Source organism: Sus scrofa, chromosome 14 (assembly GCF_054392235.1).
Source record: "Sus scrofa isolate SSC_HxYL_T2T_F1_AM1 chromosome 14, Sscrofa_HxYL_maternal_Yorkshire_Landrace_v2.0, whole genome shotgun sequence".
NCBI lineage: Eukaryota > Metazoa > Chordata > Mammalia > Artiodactyla > Suidae > Sus > Sus scrofa.
In genome coordinates, this window is record NC_139396.1 from 83,291,668 (window position 1) to 83,311,353 (window position 19,686).

Genomic DNA, 19,686 nt, shown 5'->3' on the forward strand with positions numbered 1-19,686 from the left:
CTAGGGGTCAAATTGGAGCTGCAGCCTCTGGCCTACGCCACAGCCACTGCAACTCCAGATCCAAGCTGCATCTGTGATCTACACCACAGCTCGTGGCAATGCTGGATCCTTAACTCACTGAGTGAGGCCAGAGTTCAAACCTGCCTCCTCATGGATACTAGTCAGATTCGTTTCCACTGAGCCATGACGGGAACTCCTGAATTTATTTTTCATTCTACTGGTTAAAAAAATTAATGAAGCTTTGGGAGTTCTCTCTCTGGTACAGTGGGTTAAGTCTCTAGAGCAGCTTGGGTTGCTGCTGAGGCCCAGATTCCAATCTCAGGCCTGATTCGTTTCCACTGAGCCATGACGGGAACTCCTGAATTTATTTTTCATTCTACTGGTTAAAAAAATTAATGAAGCTTTGGGAGTTCTCTCTCTGGTACAGTGGGTTATGTCTCTAGAGCAGCTTGGGTTGCTGCTGAGGCCCAGATTCCAATCTCAGGCCTGATGTAGTGGGTTAAGTCTGTCATTGCTGCGGCTGTGGCATAGGTCGCATCTGTGGTTTGGATTCAATCCCTGGCATAGGAACTTCCATGTGCCTCAGGTGCCAACAACAACAACAAAAAATTAATGAGGTTTGATTTTTCCTTTTACTTCTGTTTGTCGGTTGTAGGATTAGAAAAGGAAATTTTGGGGGTTTGTTTTTAAGGAAAGCATTTAAAGAAATTAAAGTATAGTTTAATGTTCAACTTTATGCACACACATACACACATGTATACACACATACATACATACATATTTTTCTTTAATTTTATGGCTGGGCCAGGGACTGAATCCAAGCTGCAGCTGAGACCTATACCACAGCCGCAGCAGTGCCAATTCTTTAACCCACTGCACTGGGCCTCCACAGTTTTCCACTGTGCCACAGTGGGAATTCCATCAACTTGATATATTTTGACAATTATATGCAACTATATCTGTTATCCAAAATAAGAATAAGAACATTTCCATCACCCCCAAAATGTTTGTGCCCTTTGCAGTCAGCTCCAAGCCCTACCCCAGGCAGCCACTTTTGGATTTCTATCACTAGATTTATTTTGCCTGGCCTTGGACTTCATAGAAAAGTAGTCTGACAGTATATATTCTTTAGTGTCTGTGTTCTTTTTCTCAATATAATATTTTCACTTTTTAATAAACCTTGTTGAGATATATTTTACATACAATTAAATATACTTGTTTTGAGAATATAGTTTGGCTAGTTTGGACAATTATATATGCTCATGTACTGCCATTACAATCAGGACATAAAGTATCTCTGTCACCATAGAATGCACCCTCATGGTCCTTTGCAGTAAGTTCCTACTCCTACCATCACAGCAGCCCAGCACAACCAATGATCTGCTTTCTCTCAATGTAGATTAGAATTGCATGATAAAACACCCTGTCTTCTATCTGTAGATTCTTTTACTTAACATACTGTTTTTGAGATTAATTTGTATAATAGTTTGTTTCTTCTTATTGCTGAGTAGTCTGTTGCACAGATATGCCACAGTTGTTTATCCATTTTTCTCTCTTGATGGCCATTTAGGTCGTTTCCAGTTTTTGACTATTACAATTAAGGCTGCTCTGAACATTCATGTATAGGTCTTTTTTGTGGAATTTGGTTTCCATTTCTCCTTGGTAACACCTTGGAGTAGAATGATAAGAGCTATGGGGTGGGTAGATGGACACCCAACTTTGTAAGAAACTTATATAGTCTCACTTCATTTTTAATATTTGACTGATGACAGCTCTTAAGCCCCATTCCTGTCCACCTTTATATCCTACATCTGAGCAAGCTGATAAAAAAAAAAAAAAAACAAGTGCTCCTCTTTTGGCACCAGAAGAAAGTTCAAATCACATACCCTCATGCCTTCATCGAAGCCCCACCTCCTAACCAGCCTTAACAACCCATGCTATTCTCCCTTCCCTCCCTTCTCTCCCAAACTGTGTTTCAATTAGCTTGGAAGTCTGCCCTACTCTCCCTTAAAAATCTCACAGTGTGAATTATGAATCATTCCATATACTTTTGATTCATGTGTGTGTTGTCTGGCTCAATATCTAAACCCAGTTTTGGGTGGGAGGATCATCCTGTCTCTCCAGCAGGGGAGGACAATTTCAGCTCATGCTCTAGTGGGTATGAAATAGTATCATTATGGCTTTAATTGATGACATTGTTGATGATGACATTGTTATCTTTTCATGTGCATGTTGGCCAATTTAGTATCTTCCTTTGTGAGGTATACATTTAAGTCTTTTGCCTAATTTTTTAAAAGAAGGTTATAATCATTTAGATTTAGAGGGAAGTTGCAAATATAGTGCAGAGTTCCCATAAACTTCACACTCAGTTTGCCCTGTTATGATCATGTTACATACAGACAGTACATTGGTCACAATTAATGAACAAATTGCTAACAAAATCTTGGATCTCTGTCAATTTGAGCACCTTTCTGTGTGTTAAGGGGCCATTTGTATTTCCTTCCATCCTGTCTTTGCATATGCTTTACCTGTTTTTCTATTGGGTTATTGTTGATATTTTTTTCATTTTTGATATATTAGAGAAATTAGCCATTTGTGATATGAGGTGCCAGCCACATTTACTCACTTATTTTAATACTTGTATTTTAACTTTATGATTCTTTTATGTGAATTTTTTTTGACGTCTTTTTTTTTCCCTGCTGTACAGCATGGGGATCAAGTTACTCTTACATGTATACATTTTTTTCCCACCCTTTGTTCTGTTGCAATATGAGTATCTAGACATAGTTCTCAATGCTACTCAGCAGGATCTCCTTGTAAATCTGTTCCAAGTTGTATCTGATAACCCCAAGCTCCCCATCCCTCCCACTCCCTCCCCCTCCCATCAGGCAGCCACAAGTCTATTCCCCAAGTCCATGATTTTCTTTTCTGTGGAGATGTTCATTTGTGCTGTATTTTAGATTCCAGTTATAAGTTATCATATGGTATTTGTCTTTGTCTTTCTGACTCATTTCAGTCAGTATGAGAGTCTCTAGTTCCATCCATGTTGCTGCAAATGGCATTATGTCATTCCTTTTTTATGGCTGAGTAGTATTCCATTGTGTATATATACCACATCTTCCGAATCCATTCTGTTGATGGACATTTGGGTTGTTTCCATGTCTTGGCTATTGTGAATAGAGCTGCAATGAACATGCAGGTGCATGTGTCTCTTTTAAGTAGAGTTTTGTCCGGATATATGCCCAAGAGTGGGATTGCGAGGTCAAATGGAAGTTCTATGTATAGATTTCTAAGGTATCTCCAAACTGTTCTCCATAGTGGCTGTACCAGTTTACATTCCCACCAGCAGTGCAGGAGGGTTCCCTTTTCTCCACAACCCCTCCAGCACTTGTTATTTGTGGACTTATTAATGATGGCCATTCTGACTGGTGTGAGGTGGTATCTCATGGTAGTTTTGATTTGCATTTCTCTTATAATCAGCGATGTTGAGCATTTTTTCATGTGTTTGTTGGCCATCTGTATATCTTCTTTGGAGAAATGTCTATTCAGGTCTTTTGCCCATTTTTCCATTGGTTGATTGGCTTTTTTGCTGTTGGGTTGTATAAGTTGTTTATATATTCTAGAGATTAAGCCCTTGTCTGTTTCATCGTTTGAAACTATTTTCTCCCATTCTGTAAGTTGTCTTTTTGTTTTCTGTGAATTTTTTTAATGAGGTTAGATTTATTAGTTTTGCCTTAAATGCCTTTTGGGATTTGTCTTAAAAAGGTCTTTTGTGAAAAAAAAAAAGAGAGAGAAAAAAAACTTTTGTTTTTTTTTTGTACTGCCTGATTCCCATTTTTCTTTTACATTCTAATCACTGATGTATCTACTACTTATTTTATTTCTTTTTTCTTTTTTCTTTTTAGGGCTGCACCTATGGCATATGGAATTTCCCAGGCTAGCGGTCGGACCGGAGCTGCAGCTGCTGGCCTACAGCACAGCCACAGCAATGCCAGATTTGAGCCACGTCTGTGACCTACACCACAGCTCACAGCAGTACTGGATTCTTCACCCACTGAGTGAGGGCAGGGATCAAACCTGCATCCTCATGGATACTGGTCATTAACCACTGAGCCGCAACGGGAACTCCCTTCTACTACTTATTTTAGTGGGAGTGGGAGGCATAGATATTTTTTTCTACATGGCTGCCAAGTTCTTTCCAATACTATTTGTTCTTTTCACAACTGATTAAAATGCCTTTTTTTTTTTTTTTTTTGTCTTTTTTTTTTTAAGGGCCGCACATGTGGCATATGGAGGTTCTCAGGCTAGGGGTCGAATCATAGCTACAGCTGCTGGCCTACGCCACAGCCACAGCAACACAGGATCCGAGCTGGATCTGCAATCTACACCACAGCTCACAGCAGTGCCAGATCCTTAACTCACTGAGCAAGGTCAGGGATCAAACCCGCATCTTCATGGATACTAGTCGAGTTCGTTAACCACTGAGCCATGACAGGAACTCCCAAAAAATTTTAAAATGAAAAATATGCCATTTCCTGCTGGCGTCTGTGATTTCATAGGCTGTCATTGTAATTTGTGTGCCTCTATAGGTATTCTGCCATCTCTTTATGGCTACTTTCAAGGTATTTTTTGTTTGTAGTTTTCAGAAGTTTAATTGGTGTGAATTTTGGGGGGTTTATTGTGAGATTTTCTCAGCTTCTTGAACCTGCAAATTAATGTTTTTCACCAAATTTGAGAATCTTTAGTCATTATTTCTTTTAACCACAAACTTGTGAGACTGATGACAGAGTCTCAGAAACAAAACAGATATTTGTTTTTTTGTGTCTATCCTATGGGTCCTTGAGGCTCTGTTCATTTCTTTTTAGGCTGTTTTGTTTTGTTTTTTCATTCAGTTCAGACTGAATGAATTCTTTATGTGGCCTCAAGTTTCCTGAGGTTTTCAATTTTTTTGGTTGTTGCTGTAAGATTTGTAGTTGCTTGTTGAAGAATTTTTTTTTCCTTTTGTAATTTTATTTATAATGGTTACTTTAAGGTACTAGTCAGGTAGTTCCAACATCTGATGGATTTCAGTGTTGTTTTCAGTCTTTACACATTCAAACAGTGATTTTCCTGGTTCTAGGCATGACAGGTGCTTTTCTGTTGTATCCACATATTTTGTTTGGAGACCCTGGGTCCTATGTAATTTTAGAATTTTAACATGCACTCTTCCTATTTAGGTTTAGTGTACAGGTACTGGTCCACTTCAAGGGCTGTGGTTCCAATGACAATTTCAGAGCCTTTGTGGCACTGTTCTGGTCTGCTTGGTTTATCTGGTGCTGTTGGCCCCTGCTGGTACTGTGTCAGGAAACAGAGGAGCTTCTCTCGGCTGTGCCACCTGGTGTGCCTAGGTCAGGGAAAGTTATCTTGGCTTATGGGGTAGTTTGCTTATTCTGGGGGCATCTCTTTTGCTTGGATTCTTAATCCACAGCACCACAGCAGAAACTGCACCACAGCATACCTTTTGATACCCTTCTAAATGTTGCTTCCCAAAGGAGTTTTATCTTGTCTGTGTCTTTTAAGGATAGGATACAAAACTTAGAGCTCTAAAAACAAATAAATGATCCCTTCTTATGGGCTTGGCATTGTTTTGGACACCAGTATTACTTTAAATGCTGTATTTTTGGTAATCTAAGATTTTACTCAGGTATGTCACATGGTTGTGCTGTGTTAATCTTACTATTGAGATTCTTTTTCACATGTGCTGTTATCATGCCACGGCTTCTCAAGTCATTCTTTGAACCGTTAGTTTGATGACTCATCTAAAGCGCTATGCATGCCACCTCTGTGGGCATCTCTGCTACAGAATGTGCATCACCTATATATATAGCTCTTGGCTAAGTGGAATTTTGAAGTGTAGAAAAGTGGATTGGCTTCATTTACTTAAAACCTAATAAACAGGTGATGAAATACTGACAATGTAACAAGAAAAAGAAGCCTGTGTATTGGAAGATTCTTCAGGGGTGCATTGCATTAAGAACAGTAAAAATGAGTTTGAGATGCAGAGCACACAGTCTACCTGGTTCTGGGTGGTACTGGAGTGTCACAGGCAGGCCCTACTTACAGAGGCGTCGTTTGGATATTCTTTTCCCAGAGGAGCTCTATGGTGACTTTGAAGACCTGGAAACAGGGGACGTGCACAAGGGAAAATCAGACCCGGATGCTGAGGTATGACGTGACTGTGGCTGGCTCTCAGCCACTTGTCTTTGATCTGTGGTCAGTATGTTTTGCAAAAGGCCCCATATTGAGAAATGCAAATCTTACTGGTTATCTATGGAGATTACAGACTAGATGAATTCCTTCCTAAAAATAAAGAGGGTGAGGACAGATCAAAAGCTATTGGTTTATTTGTTGTTCTTGATTTTGGGGGTAATACCTTCTACCTCTACTTGTTATGATTCTTCAGACACTGGGAATTTTGGTCATTTAGTTTAATTTTTTAAATTTTTATTTTTTTATGGCCACGCCCATGGCATATGGAAGTTTTTGGGCCAGGCATTGAATCTGAGCCACAGCTATGACCTATGGCACAGCTGCAGGAGTGCTGGATCCTTTAACCCACTGAGCCTGGGCCAAGGATCAAACATGTGCCTCCACAGTAACCCAAGCTGCTACAGTTGATTCTTAACCCATTGTGCCACAGTGGTTTCTAGTCATTTAGTTTTGCTGTCATTCTCCTCTTCTTAAATTTAAGTGCCATTTAAAAAAAAAAAAAAAAGAATTCTCTGTTCACCCTAATATTTCTTTAGAACATTATCTGGGTTGGGGACACTTGCTGTTATCTTTATTCATGTTTGGTATTCCCAGCCATATTAAGGAATGGCAGTTAATTGTAATGCAGATGTCTAAATAAATGTCTCTTGTTGCAATACATATAATTTAGAGCTAAGGGCTGTTTTGCTTTCATGATGATCATAACTAAGATTATTGCAGCTCAATCCAAATAGAACTTTTAAAACCTGCCTTAATGTTTAAAAAAAGGTATCCACAAATTTTTACAAAATTTTCTCTTCGGAAAATCTAAGGTTGAAGATGTAGAGGAAGAAGTTAAAGAAGAAGTTGACCCCAGCGCAGAGGAAAGTGCCAAAAAAAAGCATTTAGATAAAAAGAGAAAATTGAAGGAGATGTTTGATGCAGAGTATGATGAAGGAGAAAGCACATACTTTGATGATCTTAAAGGAGAAATGCAGAAACAAGCACAGGTGAGGAAACTCAGTTCTTGTCGTCAGCCTCATCTCCAAGCTGTAATGTGGTGTGAATACATAACTGTTTATATCTCTGCTCCCTGATCTGCTTCTGGGCCTCTTGTTTGGTTTCCTAGAGCGAGATGCAGATGGGTGTGTTTATTCATGCACTCATCCAGTTGTTTCTTCAGTCAGACATTCACCAGAAAAATACTAGTGTCTATTTTGTACCAAGCATTAAATATTAAGGAAGCAGAAATGGCTGAGACGCAGCCACCATTTTTGAGGGTCTAACAGTGTAGTGATCTGAGAAAGTGTGTTTTCCATGCATGCATGCATTGCCTTAGTATTCTTATTATTGCTTCCTGAAACCCTCACTGAATAATTTGAATGGACATGTGATTCTTGGCCTATGTGGCTTATGCACATACCAGTGCTCTGGAGAAGGTTTTCTGAAAACTCACTTTGGTCAGAGTTCAGAGGATACTTTGAAGGTGAGGTCAGATGCAGAGGTAGAGGGAGCCTGTTGAATGCTGAAAGGGAGATGTCTGGCCCTGCTGTCTGGGGATGCTGAGCATCTGTATGTGTTGATGAACTCACTCTGAAGGAAACACAAAGATGTGTACACAGTTTGATGGCGAGTGTTTGAGTTGTGCTTTGACAAATGGGTCCACCAAGAAGCCCTGTAAGCTGGAGCATATCTTAATATGTCTTATGCAAATTAAGTGTATGATTTGTGGAAATGCAGTTGACAGGGTTTGCTCACCCTAGGCCTTCATCTAATCTAAGAAGTATCTGCTGGTCAATCATTAACTTAGTGACTCCAGGTGTGTACTGACCTTTGATAGAAGCAACTAGGAAATGTAAGTTTGGTTCTGAAGTCTTTGCTTTGGGCCATTTGCAGTTTAAACTCACCTAGAACCTTGTGGGCATTGTACAGAACTTTGAATTTTTTACTCTGAATGAGTGGGGAGGAGGAGGGGGGTCATGTTGAGTTGAGGAGAGACATGCATGATCTGCTTACCTTTGAAAGGGTTACCCTGGTAAGAGTTCAGTAAGATAAAGGTGACTTACACTGAGGAGGGGGTGGGGGTGTTGTAGTGGTGAGAAGAAAGAGTCAAATTCTGGATATACTGCATTTAAAAAGAAGATAAATAGGATTACTTGGTGAATTGAATGTGAGAGGGGAACTAAGGATGGCTTACTGGAAGGATTGGGTTGTTATAAATGAGATGGGAAAGCCTTTCATTGATGTCAGTCTATCTGGAAAGATGAAGTTTGGATCTGTTAGGGGTTTTTTGGTGGTTTTTTTTTTTTTTTTTGCTTTTTTTGGTGTTTTTTTTTTTTAGGGCCGAACACACAGCATACAAAAGTTCCTAGGCTAGGGATCTGATCAGAGCTGCAGCTGCCAGAGCTGCAGAGCACAGCCACAGCAATGCTGGATCTGAGCCGTGTTTGCAACCTATACCACCGCTCATGGCAACACTGGATCCTTAACCCAATGAGCGGGGCCATGTCCTCATGGATACTAGTCTGGTTCATTACCACTGAGCCACAACTGGAACTCCTGGATCTTTTAGGTTTGAGGTATCTTTCAGACAAGAGACGTGTCAAGTGGTCAGTGAGGAGTTCTGGAGAGCTGTTGGGGCCAGGGACCTAAATATGGAGTCCTCAACATCTGGATGCTATTTACAGCTATGAGGTGAATGGAATGACCTGGAGAGTGAGTGTAGAGACAGGAGAGGAGAGGACCAGGACTGACACTGGATGCTCCAACAGGCTGGGCAGAGAGGAGGAAGAAGGAGTAGGGACTGAGCAGTGCTCATGAGATAGAGGAAATCCAAGAAAACACTAGCTCTGCTGGAAACCACTGTAGAAGGAAGTGATAGTTTCAAATCCTGCTGATAATTGCAGTGAAGACAGAATGGACCACTGGATTAGGAATGTGGAGGCCTGTAGTGACTTTGGCAAGCATCTCAGTGGAGCGTTGGTTAAGGTCCAATTTTAGGGTATTTAAGAGAATAGGAGCAGAGTAACTGGAGCCAGATGATAGAAGACTTCTCTGGCATTTTGCTTCAAAGATAAGCAGAGGAATGAGGCAATAGTGAGAGGAAGTAGAATCAAAAGATTTTAAGATGAGAGAAATAACAGGCAAGATTTGTTGGTATAAAGGCCAACAAGAGTGGATGATCTAGTATGCAAGTAAAGTTTGGCATTAAATAGAGGCATGGATAATCTATAACAGCTGCCCAGTTGAACTTCCTGTGATAGTGGAAGTATGTATCTCTGCTGTCCTATACCTTGTCCACTAGCCAGCATGTTGATACTGACCACCTGAAGTGTGGCTGATGTGACTGAGAGGCTGAATTGTTACAATTACATTTAATTTTAATAAATTTCAATTTAAATAGCCATGTTGGCCTACCATATTAAACAGTGCAGAGCTGTGATAAAAGACTGAATATGGGTTCTATACATGGTTCCTCTGTTTAGAAATTGCTCTTTTTTGAAAATGGTAATCTTATATTTATTGATGACAACAGCATTATGGGTTTTTAATTTTTCCCCCTTTTATATATAGATTAATCGGGCGGAATTTGAAGATCAAGATGATGAAGCCAGAGTTCAGTATGAGGGTTTTCGACCTGGGATGTATGTTCGAATTGAGATAGAAAATGTACCCTGTGAATTCGTGCTTAACTTTGACCCCCATTACCCAATTATTTTGGGTGGTTTGGGCAATAGTGAAGGCAATGTTGGATATGTACAGGTAGGTGCCCTTTGCTGCGTGCTTAATAATTGAGGTTCTTTGGACGTACTTGGCACCAGTAATCTTACTGAGATCCCTTTCCCCTCAGATGCGTCTGAAGAAACATCGTTGGTATAAAAAAATCCTCAAGTCCCGAGATCCAATCATTTTTTCTGTTGGGTGGAGGCGGTTCCAGACTATCCCGCTTTATTATATTGAAGACCACAATGGAAGACAGAGGCTTCTGAAATACACCCCACAGCACATGCATTGTGGAGCAACCTTTTGGGGTAAAAAGGAATTAGAATAAACTTGCTCGTAGGTTAATTTAAGGCTCTTCTTTTCTTTCTTTCTTTCTTTCTTTCTTTTTTTTTTGGTCTTTTTAGAGCTATACCTGTGGCATACGGAAGTTCCCAGGTTAGGGGTCAAATCAGAGCTGTAACAGTCAACCTACACTGCAGCTCACGGCAACCAGATCCCTAACCCACTGAGCAGGGCCAGGGGTCAAAACTGCATCTTATGGATACTAGTCGGGTTCCTTACCGCTGAGCCACGACAGGAACTCCTAAACCTTTTAAGCTTTTATCATTATAGTTTTGCTTTTTTCCTTTTATGAAATCCCAGTTCATAAGATTTTTCTTTTTTGGATTGGAGTCTATATATAAAATGGAATCCAGAATGTATGGTTCAATGTATTTCTTTCTTTTTTTTTTTTTTTTTTTTCTTTAAGGTCCTATCACTCCACAGGGTACTGGGTTCTTGGCAATACAGTCTGTCAGTGGCATAATGGTAACTATCTTGGATGTTTTATTTTATAGACTGAGTTTCAGAAATATGTCTTGAATATGGAATATGTACCTGAAACTTTAAGTTGAAAATTACTCATTTTTAGTATTTGTAGTAAACTTCTCTTTGCTTTCAATATTCGTACGTCTTTTTAAGTAAAGTATGGGAGTGGAGAAGAAGGAAGTAAAAGAATTTTAATGGTACTGATGACATTTCTGTATTTTTATGTTTTTATGGACATGCTAAAAATATTTTAGCAGTGCTCACTATGAGCTTAGCACTCTGCTAAGTTGTGGTATATACATCAGGTACTACTAGACATAAGACTACCACCAGTAATGCTGGTTTAGCAAAGTATGTTCACACAGTCTTCATTTGACCAATCAGAGCAGGTTTTATTGGCTCCATTTAACAGAAAACTGAATAATGAGCAATTGGAATCCACCCTGAATGTCTAAAATTTAATTTCTCAAACATTGTAACCAGATTTTCATATTCCTTTTCATTCATGCATCATTGTGAAACTGTGTTACTATGAAATCACCCTCAGACAGTAGTATAGTATAATAGTATTACAGTATTATACTATCAAATAGATTTTGTTAAAATACTGTTTTGCATGTTCAGATATTCTCATTTTTCTTATGTGATTGTAAGTGAAATGCACTTTGGTAATTTATTGCATTAGAGAGAAATAAGTTTTTCTCCTGCTGATAGTATTCCTGTATCAGATTTTGGGGATTCCTTTTTAGCCTGATTTCCGGATAGCTGCCACAGGAGTTGTCCTTGATCTGGATAAATCTATAAAAATTGTGAAGAAATTAAAGCTAACTGGCTTTCCATATAAAATTTTCAAGAACACTTCATTCATTAAGGTCTGTATATCTGTGTATTCACGTATTTAATATGTTGTTAAAGGAGTAATGAATTCTAATATAGGTCTAAGAGATAAGTCTGAAAAGTGCTTGAAATCTTTCATAATCTTAGTCTTTGATATTTTTAGTTTACTTCTATATATTAGTCTCTGTGTTACTTAATATGTTCAGAAATCTTTAGGTGAAGTAAAATAGAGATATTTGGTGATTGAGGCTATTACTTTTTACTCCCATATGAGGCTGTTGCAGAGCTAATATTGAAAATATGTAATCCTATTCACTGGGTTTTGTTTCCTACCTTTTCGGTTTGTATTAAGAGAGGGGAAAATCATAGCATTTTCAAACAGATCATTAGAAAAATAGACAAAGCAATTTGCAGAAGTACTTGTTGGCAAGGGTACAGAGAAATGGACACTCTGTTAATGCAGTATATCATAGAAGGGTAGTTTGGGCAACACCTACTGAAAATTTCTTTAGCAGGGGATGTTTCCATTAAAAACACAGAGTTAAGATGATCGATCACGAAATGTTCTTATAAGGGAATACTACCATCAGCATTTATCCAGCTCTCTTTATTTTCTGAGTGTGTACACCTAAGTAATAGGATAAGAGCTGTAGTCCAGCTTTGTGAGATGATGGCAAAGGCCATCGGGGCCACTTCAGTCCAATAAATATCTTTTTGATCTTCTTTTCTACAAAGGTAGTGATGAGCATGTTAGTGCCTACAATAGAATCTTGATTAATATTTTATTTGAGGGAAAATAGAATTGTATTCCTTTTGACCTAGTAATTCCAATGAATTATTTTTTTTGTTTTTTAACCAAGGATATATTTATGAACTGAGAGGTAAAATATCTAACTTTGTATGTATATTTGTTTTCTTTTATATATATACTTATAGGGAATGTTTAATTCTGCCTTGGAAGTGGCCAAATTTGAAGGTGCTGTGATTCGAACTGTCAGTGGAATAAGGGGACAGATCAAGAAGGCACTCAGGGCTCCAGAAGGAGCTTTCCGGGCCACCTTTGAGGATAAATTGCTGATGAGTGGTAAATATCCTTTGTGGTGTGTTTTTAACGTTGTGTTACCATTCACTATTGGCTTCTAGCCAGTATGAAGTACAGGTGGCAGTTTTAAGTCTTTAGAAACAGGAGTCAGCTATAGCTCTCCCTAGTTGGAGCATCTTGGGTATTATGCCAAGTCATGCTGTGTCTAGAGCCATGTGATTCACCCAGTGAAAGTTTTATGGGTGTGGATATGATTGACACACCCAATGAAAGAGTAGTTCACTGGGCAAAGTCTCTCTTCAAATACTTTGCATCTAGCTGGAGAAGTTTGGGGTCAGTATTTTGTTCTCTTATTTACTGAGATGAATATGAATCTTTTGAAAATGTTAATATGGAGCTCCCATTGTGGCTGAGTGGGTTAAGAACCCAATTAGTATCCATAGGGATGTGGGTTTGACGCCTGGCCTTGCTCAGTGGGTTAAGGATACGGCGTTGCCGAAAACTGCACCCGAGTTGCTAGGGCTGTGGCATAGGCCGGCAGCTACAGCTCCAATTCAACCCCTAGCCTGGGAACTTCCATATGCTGCAGATGTGGCCTTAAAAGGGGTGGGAGGGAAGAAAGTGTTAATGTAAATTTCTTCTCTTTCCAGATATTGTCTTCATGAGAACTTGGTATCCTGTCTCCGTTCCAGCCTTCTATAACCCTGTAACATCTTTGTTGAAACCAGTTGGTGAGAAAGACACCTGGTCAGGAATGCGGACAACTGGTCAACTCCGGCTTGTCCATGGCATCAAACTAAAACCCAACAAAGATTCTCTGTATAAGGTATAGTCACACATGTGCTCTATAGATAGTGTCATCCAGAAGATATGCTGTAATATTCTCATGGTTTGAATTTTCAAGTAGAAAGTCTAACATTAAATTTGAATAAACATGTCGTATATTCGTAGACTATTTTGGAAGGAACACAGGAAAAGTGGTGGTCTTCACCTCAGACTATTTTTTTTGTACCATATACACATATTACTTTTAAAAACATTAATGTGCTAATTCTTATTGAAACAATGTGGAAGTATGTGTTTTCTTGAAAGTTTTAATAAGCTTTTTATTGAAATGTTAACATACAGAAATTCACACACAAATCAAAAGTATATACAACTCAATGAATTTTAGTACATAAAAGTTGCCATCACCTGGATCAAGCAAGAGAATTACTAGCACAAAAGAAGCCCTCTTGTGACCTCTCCCAGTCAGTCACTCACTATCCCACCTCCATTTCAAACCAGCCATCATCTTAGTTCCTGACGTGTAAATTCCTTCCACCTTTTTTTGAGTTTTATAAAATATATAGTATTTTGCCTGATTTCTTTCCTTCAGTATTATGAGATTCATTCATGTTCTAGTATATAGCAGACATTTATTTTTTGTTATTGTTGAGTAGAATTTCATTGTATGACAGTGTCAGTTTATCCATCAAGGGACAGTATTTCCAGGTTTAGGCTATCATGAGAGCTGCCCTGAACAGTTATATGCAACTTGTTTGGCATACATGTGCACACACTTCTGTTATGTAGATCCTTGTGGGTGGGATTGCCAGGGTACATGTGTTCAACAGCAGTGTGTGATGGTTGTAGTATTCAGAGCTCATACCAGGTTAGGCTCCAACAGCTTATTAGTTTTCTAGCTGTTCCACATCGTTTCCAGTAGTTGGCCTCATCGGTGGGGGGTTTTTTTTTGGCTGCATCTGCAGCATGTACAAGTTCCTGGGCCAGGGATTGTATCCGCCCCATTGCAGTAACCAGAACCACAGCAGTGACACCACTGCTGTGATCCTTAACCTGCTGAACCGCCAGGCACTCCTAGTATTTTTTTCTCCTTTTTTTCGGGCCCATCTGTGACATGTGGAGATTTCCTGGGCCAGAGACCAACTCTGAGTGACTGAGTGACAGAGTTCCTCACCACAGCTGCAGCAACACCAGATCCTTAACTCACTGTGCCACAGCAGGAACTCCTAGTCTTTTTTAAGTTCTCTGTTCCTGTCTCAAATATCATTTTCATTCAGATTTTGGCCTCTGAGAACTTCCATTATTTCATTCACAGCTTAACAATGCATTTGAAAAGATTTGTTAATGCAGAAGATTTAATTGTTTTGTAATAAGAGGGTAGTTCAGGGTTTCAGTCTTCCATTCTGCTAGAAATGGAAGTTTTCCACGAATTAGTTTTTCTGTAAAGCAGTTAATAAAATTTGGATCATATTGCCATGAATTTCTCTTAAAATATACTTTGGAGTTCCCATCATGGCTCAACGGTTAGTGAACCCAACTAGCATCCATGATGACATGGGTTCGATTCCTGGCCTCGCTCTGTGGGTTAAGGATCTGGCATTGCGTGAGCTGTGGTGTAGGCCAGTGGCTATAGCTCTGAGTTGACCTCTAGCCTGGGAACCTGCACATGCCGTAGGTACAGCCCTAAAAAGACAAGAACACCAAAATACACACACACACACACACACACACACTGTATACTTCAGGACAGAGTACCTATTGTCTAGTATGTGGTGCTTACTCTTTTTTTGAAAAAGAGATTTCTCTGAGTTCTTTCAAAAGTTTCTTAAACAGAGAATATTGAGAGGGTGATGTCTTTAACAATAAATTTAAGGGTATAGAAGAAATATTTATATAGTTGTCAACCTTGGAAAAGGTTTAGGGCAAAACTTTGAACTGCTTCTGAGACAGTTAAAAATTTTGGTCATCTCAATTAAGCATAGAATTTGGTTAGCTTGAAAACTGAATGTAGAGGAGTTTTGCATTCATTTGTCATTTAAATCTTTTTCTCAGCTAGCCTTCTACTAAAAATAGAATGAAGTTAAACTTCTTAATGAGAATCAGGGATGGGGACACTTTGGTTGCTGCCTGGAGAAAGAACCATGTCCTTAAATCCAGAGAGGTTGATAGTCAAGATGAAAAGCTAGATTAGGCTAGAAAAAAACCATTTCAGTCCCCCAACATAAGGCCTTCATTTTCCATTAGTAGAAATTTTGGATCTTTTCATCTGCTCTGTTGAGACCCCATTGTCCATACTACAGAAATGTGCACAGTTGATTTCTTGGAAGAATTGTAAATATGTATATTCTTTATATTCCTTTGTTTTGGCTGTGGCTATCTATGCATGCTCATCAAGGCAATTTATATTTGATGAATGACTGAGTCCTCATTTCTGATGATGATCTATTGGAAACTCTGATGTTACTAATCTTGTGGAAAAATCAATCCATTGAGAAGATTTTATGTGAGTTTTAATGCACTAGATGATAATTTAGATATTTCACAGTCTTTGTTTTCTTTTTCTTTTTCTTTTCCAGCCAATTATAAGGCAAAAGAAACATTTTAATTCACTGCATATTCCAAAAGCTTTGCAGAAGGCCCTGCCATTTAAGAGCAAGCCCAAGACCCAAGCAAAGGCAGGCAAGACTCCAAAGGACAGACTGAGACCAGCCGTCATACGGGAGCCTCATGAAAGGAAGGTACTGTCAAGGGATGGCTTCCAGCACATTGCTTTTAGAAGTGAAAATAATGTTTTCAGTAATACACTTGGCATTTCTACTGCATTCTCATTTTTCATCAGGAAAAGATAAAGGCCAGACTTATTCAAGGCACTAGATCTGAAGTTAGAAGAAAGGCCAGAGTCCATTTCCCTTTTGTTTAGTCATGTTCTGCCTTATACGTTTTAATGGGGAATAATAGGCACACAGCTGGCAAATCACTCTTAGCTGTACATAGTACCCAGAGTAACAAAGATGGTTTTGTGGTCAAGGCCATTATTTAAGTATTTTGCCAAGTAAATATGCTCCTATTTGTATTTCCATGCAAATTATAACTTCCTAGTTCGGAATAAATTTTCACTAGGTTGATATTCATTTGGATCATGAATTGGTCCTAGTTTTGATGCAGTCAGCTGTGGTGTTTAGGCCTCCTGAAACTTAGATGGAAAGCATGCTATAACTGTGAGAATATTCTGATGCTCACTGGGTTTTACCCTTGTCAGATCCTTGCGCTGCTGGATGCTCTGAGTACAGTGCATAGTCAGAAGATGAAGAAGGCCAAGGAGCAACGGCATCTACACAACAAAGAACACTTCAAAGTGAAGCAGAAGGAGGAAGAAGAGAAACTGAAGCGACAGAAGGATCTCAGGAAGAAACTCTTCCGAATTCAGGGTCAGAAGGAAAAAAGAAATCAGAAGTCCAGTCTGAAGGGGTCTGGGGAGCAGTCGATGTGAGCTCCAGACAGATAGACTGTCATTTGAGTCTGCAGTGATGAATGGTTTCATATATTGTAGTACTTGTAAATAACAGGACGGAACTGGAGCCCAAATATGACCTCTTTGTTGACTGTAGAACCCAGACTGTGCCTTTGAGGAGAGAAATGGAGACTGTTGATAGGACACCTGTTCCTCCTCAGCATCTAGGTTATGTCAAATAAAGCAATATAATTTATGGTTTTCTAGATTCTCTCACATTCCTCTCTCAGTTTAATTTTGTGCTACAAAAATATCATTAAAATATTTTCTTGTTAATTTTGGCTTAGTAGTTTTCATTAGTGTTGATTGTTTGATAATTACTTATTCTACCACCTTCATGATGAGCCTTCCAAAAGGGGGAAAAATATTAACTTGAATCCTTGGCTTTAAGGTAAAATTTTGGAGAAATGTATATAGTTATTTTTGGGGTTTTGTCTATTATATGTTATGTTCTTTGATCATTGACCCTAATGGACATTTTATATCTTATTTCACATGTTTTGCCTGTTAGTATAATAGCTAGTTAACACTAGATACTGTTTTTATGCTTTAGACCAGGGAGGTGGTTAGGAATACTCTCTGAAGCTTGAATTGATAAAACTTTCTGGGCCTTAAATACACTCCTGAAAGACATCAACACCTCCCTCGCAGTGGGTAGAATCATCTAGGAGAAGGGATCAAGATGAAACACAGCCAGGTCCAGCATTCTTTCCATTAGTTCAGTATTTTCATACACCTCACACAACATCACCTCATCCAACCCACATGCGCAGACCAGCACCCAAGATAACCCGAATGATCCTGCTGACATGGTCACTTGACCGAAAGCTGAGCAGGTCCAGTGCACAGAAGCCAGTCACGTGACTGACGTAAACAAAGAGGGTAGCCTGTCTTTCCCCGTGTCTTAGAGCACATTAACAACTTTTGGAGGTCTCGATTCAGAACTCCTTCCACTCCATAGTTTCCTGGTACTTTTCAGTCCCCTGGGCTCTCCTTTTTTAGACAAGATGCTGCATTTTCCTTACCATTACGGGGTAGAAGAGTCAAGAGTAAGAAAACAATCATTTAAAAAAAACCCAAATCCACCCTACTCGGATCATGCTCCATCTAGCAGAAAAGGGTATGCTTGTGGGCTGCAGGGGGCTGAGGCAGGAGAAAATGAACTAGAGAAGAGGGGAATTTCTTGCACCCTCTCTGGGTGTTAGGAGACACTTTACTTCTCAGTCAGAACCTGGGTGCTCTCTGAACTTCCACCCGCCTCCAAGTTCAGGCTGCCTAGAGTAAGGATAACAGTGAGATACTGGGAAATGAAAATGGTGAAACTCATCACCAGCTCAGTGTTACTTTGAATCATGGTGTCCTGTTCCAAATCTCCTGCTGTTATTTGATTTTAAAGGCCTCAAGTAGGGAGTTCCCATTGTGGCTCAACAGATTAGGGACAACACTGTGTCTCTGAGGATACGGTTTTGATCCCTGACCTCACTCAGTGGGTTAAGGATCCAGCATTGCCACGTAGGTCACATATATGGCTCAGATCCCCAGTTGCTGCGGCTGTGGTGTAGGCTGGCAGCTGTATATCAAGTTATGGGGTTTTTGTTTTGTTTTGTTTTCAATGGAATAGGCTGCCCATGACTATTTGTAAAGAGTCAATGGAGAAGGCAAGATTGAAGAAACAGGCTGGGATGAGTTTAGGAATGAATAATTGATGTGGCAACCAGTAGCATTGGGGTTACAAGGGGTAGGATTTAGAAAAAAAGGCAGGTGGTTACAGCAGAAGTGAATTAGAATTACAAGTTAGGAGGGAGTTCCCGTTGTGGCTTAGCAGGTTATGAACGCAAGTAGTATCCATGAGGATGTGGGTTTGAGGATTTGGCATTGCTGTAAGCTGTGGTGTAGGTTGCAGATGCAGCTTGGATCATGCATTGCTATGGCTGTGGTGTAGGCTGGCAGCTGTAGCTCCAATTTGACCCCTAGCCTGGGAACTTCCATATGCCACAGGTGAGGCCCTAAAGGGGGGAAAAAAAAAAAAAGCTTCATTTTGAAATAATTATAGATTCACAGGAAATTGCCAAAACATGTACAGGGAGGTTTCTTGTGCCATTTACCCAGCTTCCGCCAATGTGAACATCTGGCAGAACTGTAATAGAAAACCAAAATCAGGAAATTGACCTTAGTAAAACCCACATAACCTATTCAGATTTCATGAGTTAGTCATGTATTCATTTGTGTGTGTGTTTGTGTGTGTTACTCTGTGCAATATTATCATGTGTAGTTTATTGTACCTTCCAACACAATTAGGATACATCACAGCACCACCTCTACACAGCTTCCTCATGCTACCGCTTCAGAGCCTCGTTCCCCTCACCCTGCCCCATCCCCTCCCAATTATTTGTTTTCCATCTCTATGATTGTGTTATTTCACAACTTTATGGAATCATATAGTACGTGTCCTTTTAAAATCAGCTTATTTCATTCAGCATAGTTTCCTTGAGTTCATCCAAACTGTTGCAAGTGACAATAGTCTCTTCCTTTTTCATGCTAGGTAGTATTCCATAATATCTAGTTTGTTGAGCATTCACCATTGAAGGACATTTAAGTAGTTTCAAGTTTGGGGCTAAAACAAAGCTGCTATGAACATACATGTGTAAGATTCTGTGTAAAAATAACTTTCATTTCTCCAGTGTAAATGCCCAAGATTGCATTTTCTGGGTCAAATTGTAAGCCTATTTTTAGTTCTAAAAGGAACTGCCAA

General features: G+C 39.4%; 1 protein-coding gene across 1 annotated transcript in view; it reads left to right on the forward strand.

Annotated features, from left to right (window-relative positions):
- The window catches only part of BMS1 (BMS1 ribosome biogenesis factor), a 38,277-nt gene extending 21,067 nt beyond the window's left edge, over positions 1 to 17,210 (forward strand). The window contains exons 14-23 of the mRNA XM_005670994.4: positions 6,131 to 6,204; positions 7,062 to 7,238; positions 9,802 to 9,990; positions 10,079 to 10,259; positions 10,700 to 10,758; positions 11,508 to 11,630; positions 12,532 to 12,679; positions 13,288 to 13,463; positions 16,000 to 16,161; positions 16,683 to 17,210. Coding sequence (XP_005671051.3) covers positions 6,131 to 6,204; positions 7,062 to 7,238; positions 9,802 to 9,990; positions 10,079 to 10,259; positions 10,700 to 10,758; positions 11,508 to 11,630; positions 12,532 to 12,679; positions 13,288 to 13,463; positions 16,000 to 16,161; positions 16,683 to 16,913 — 1,520 coding nt within the window. The 3' untranslated portion in view covers positions 16,914 to 17,210. The remainder of the gene's footprint in view (positions 1 to 6,130; positions 6,205 to 7,061; positions 7,239 to 9,801; positions 9,991 to 10,078; positions 10,260 to 10,699; positions 10,759 to 11,507; positions 11,631 to 12,531; positions 12,680 to 13,287; positions 13,464 to 15,999; positions 16,162 to 16,682) is intronic.
- Positions 17,211 to 19,686: the final 2,476 nt, after the last annotated feature.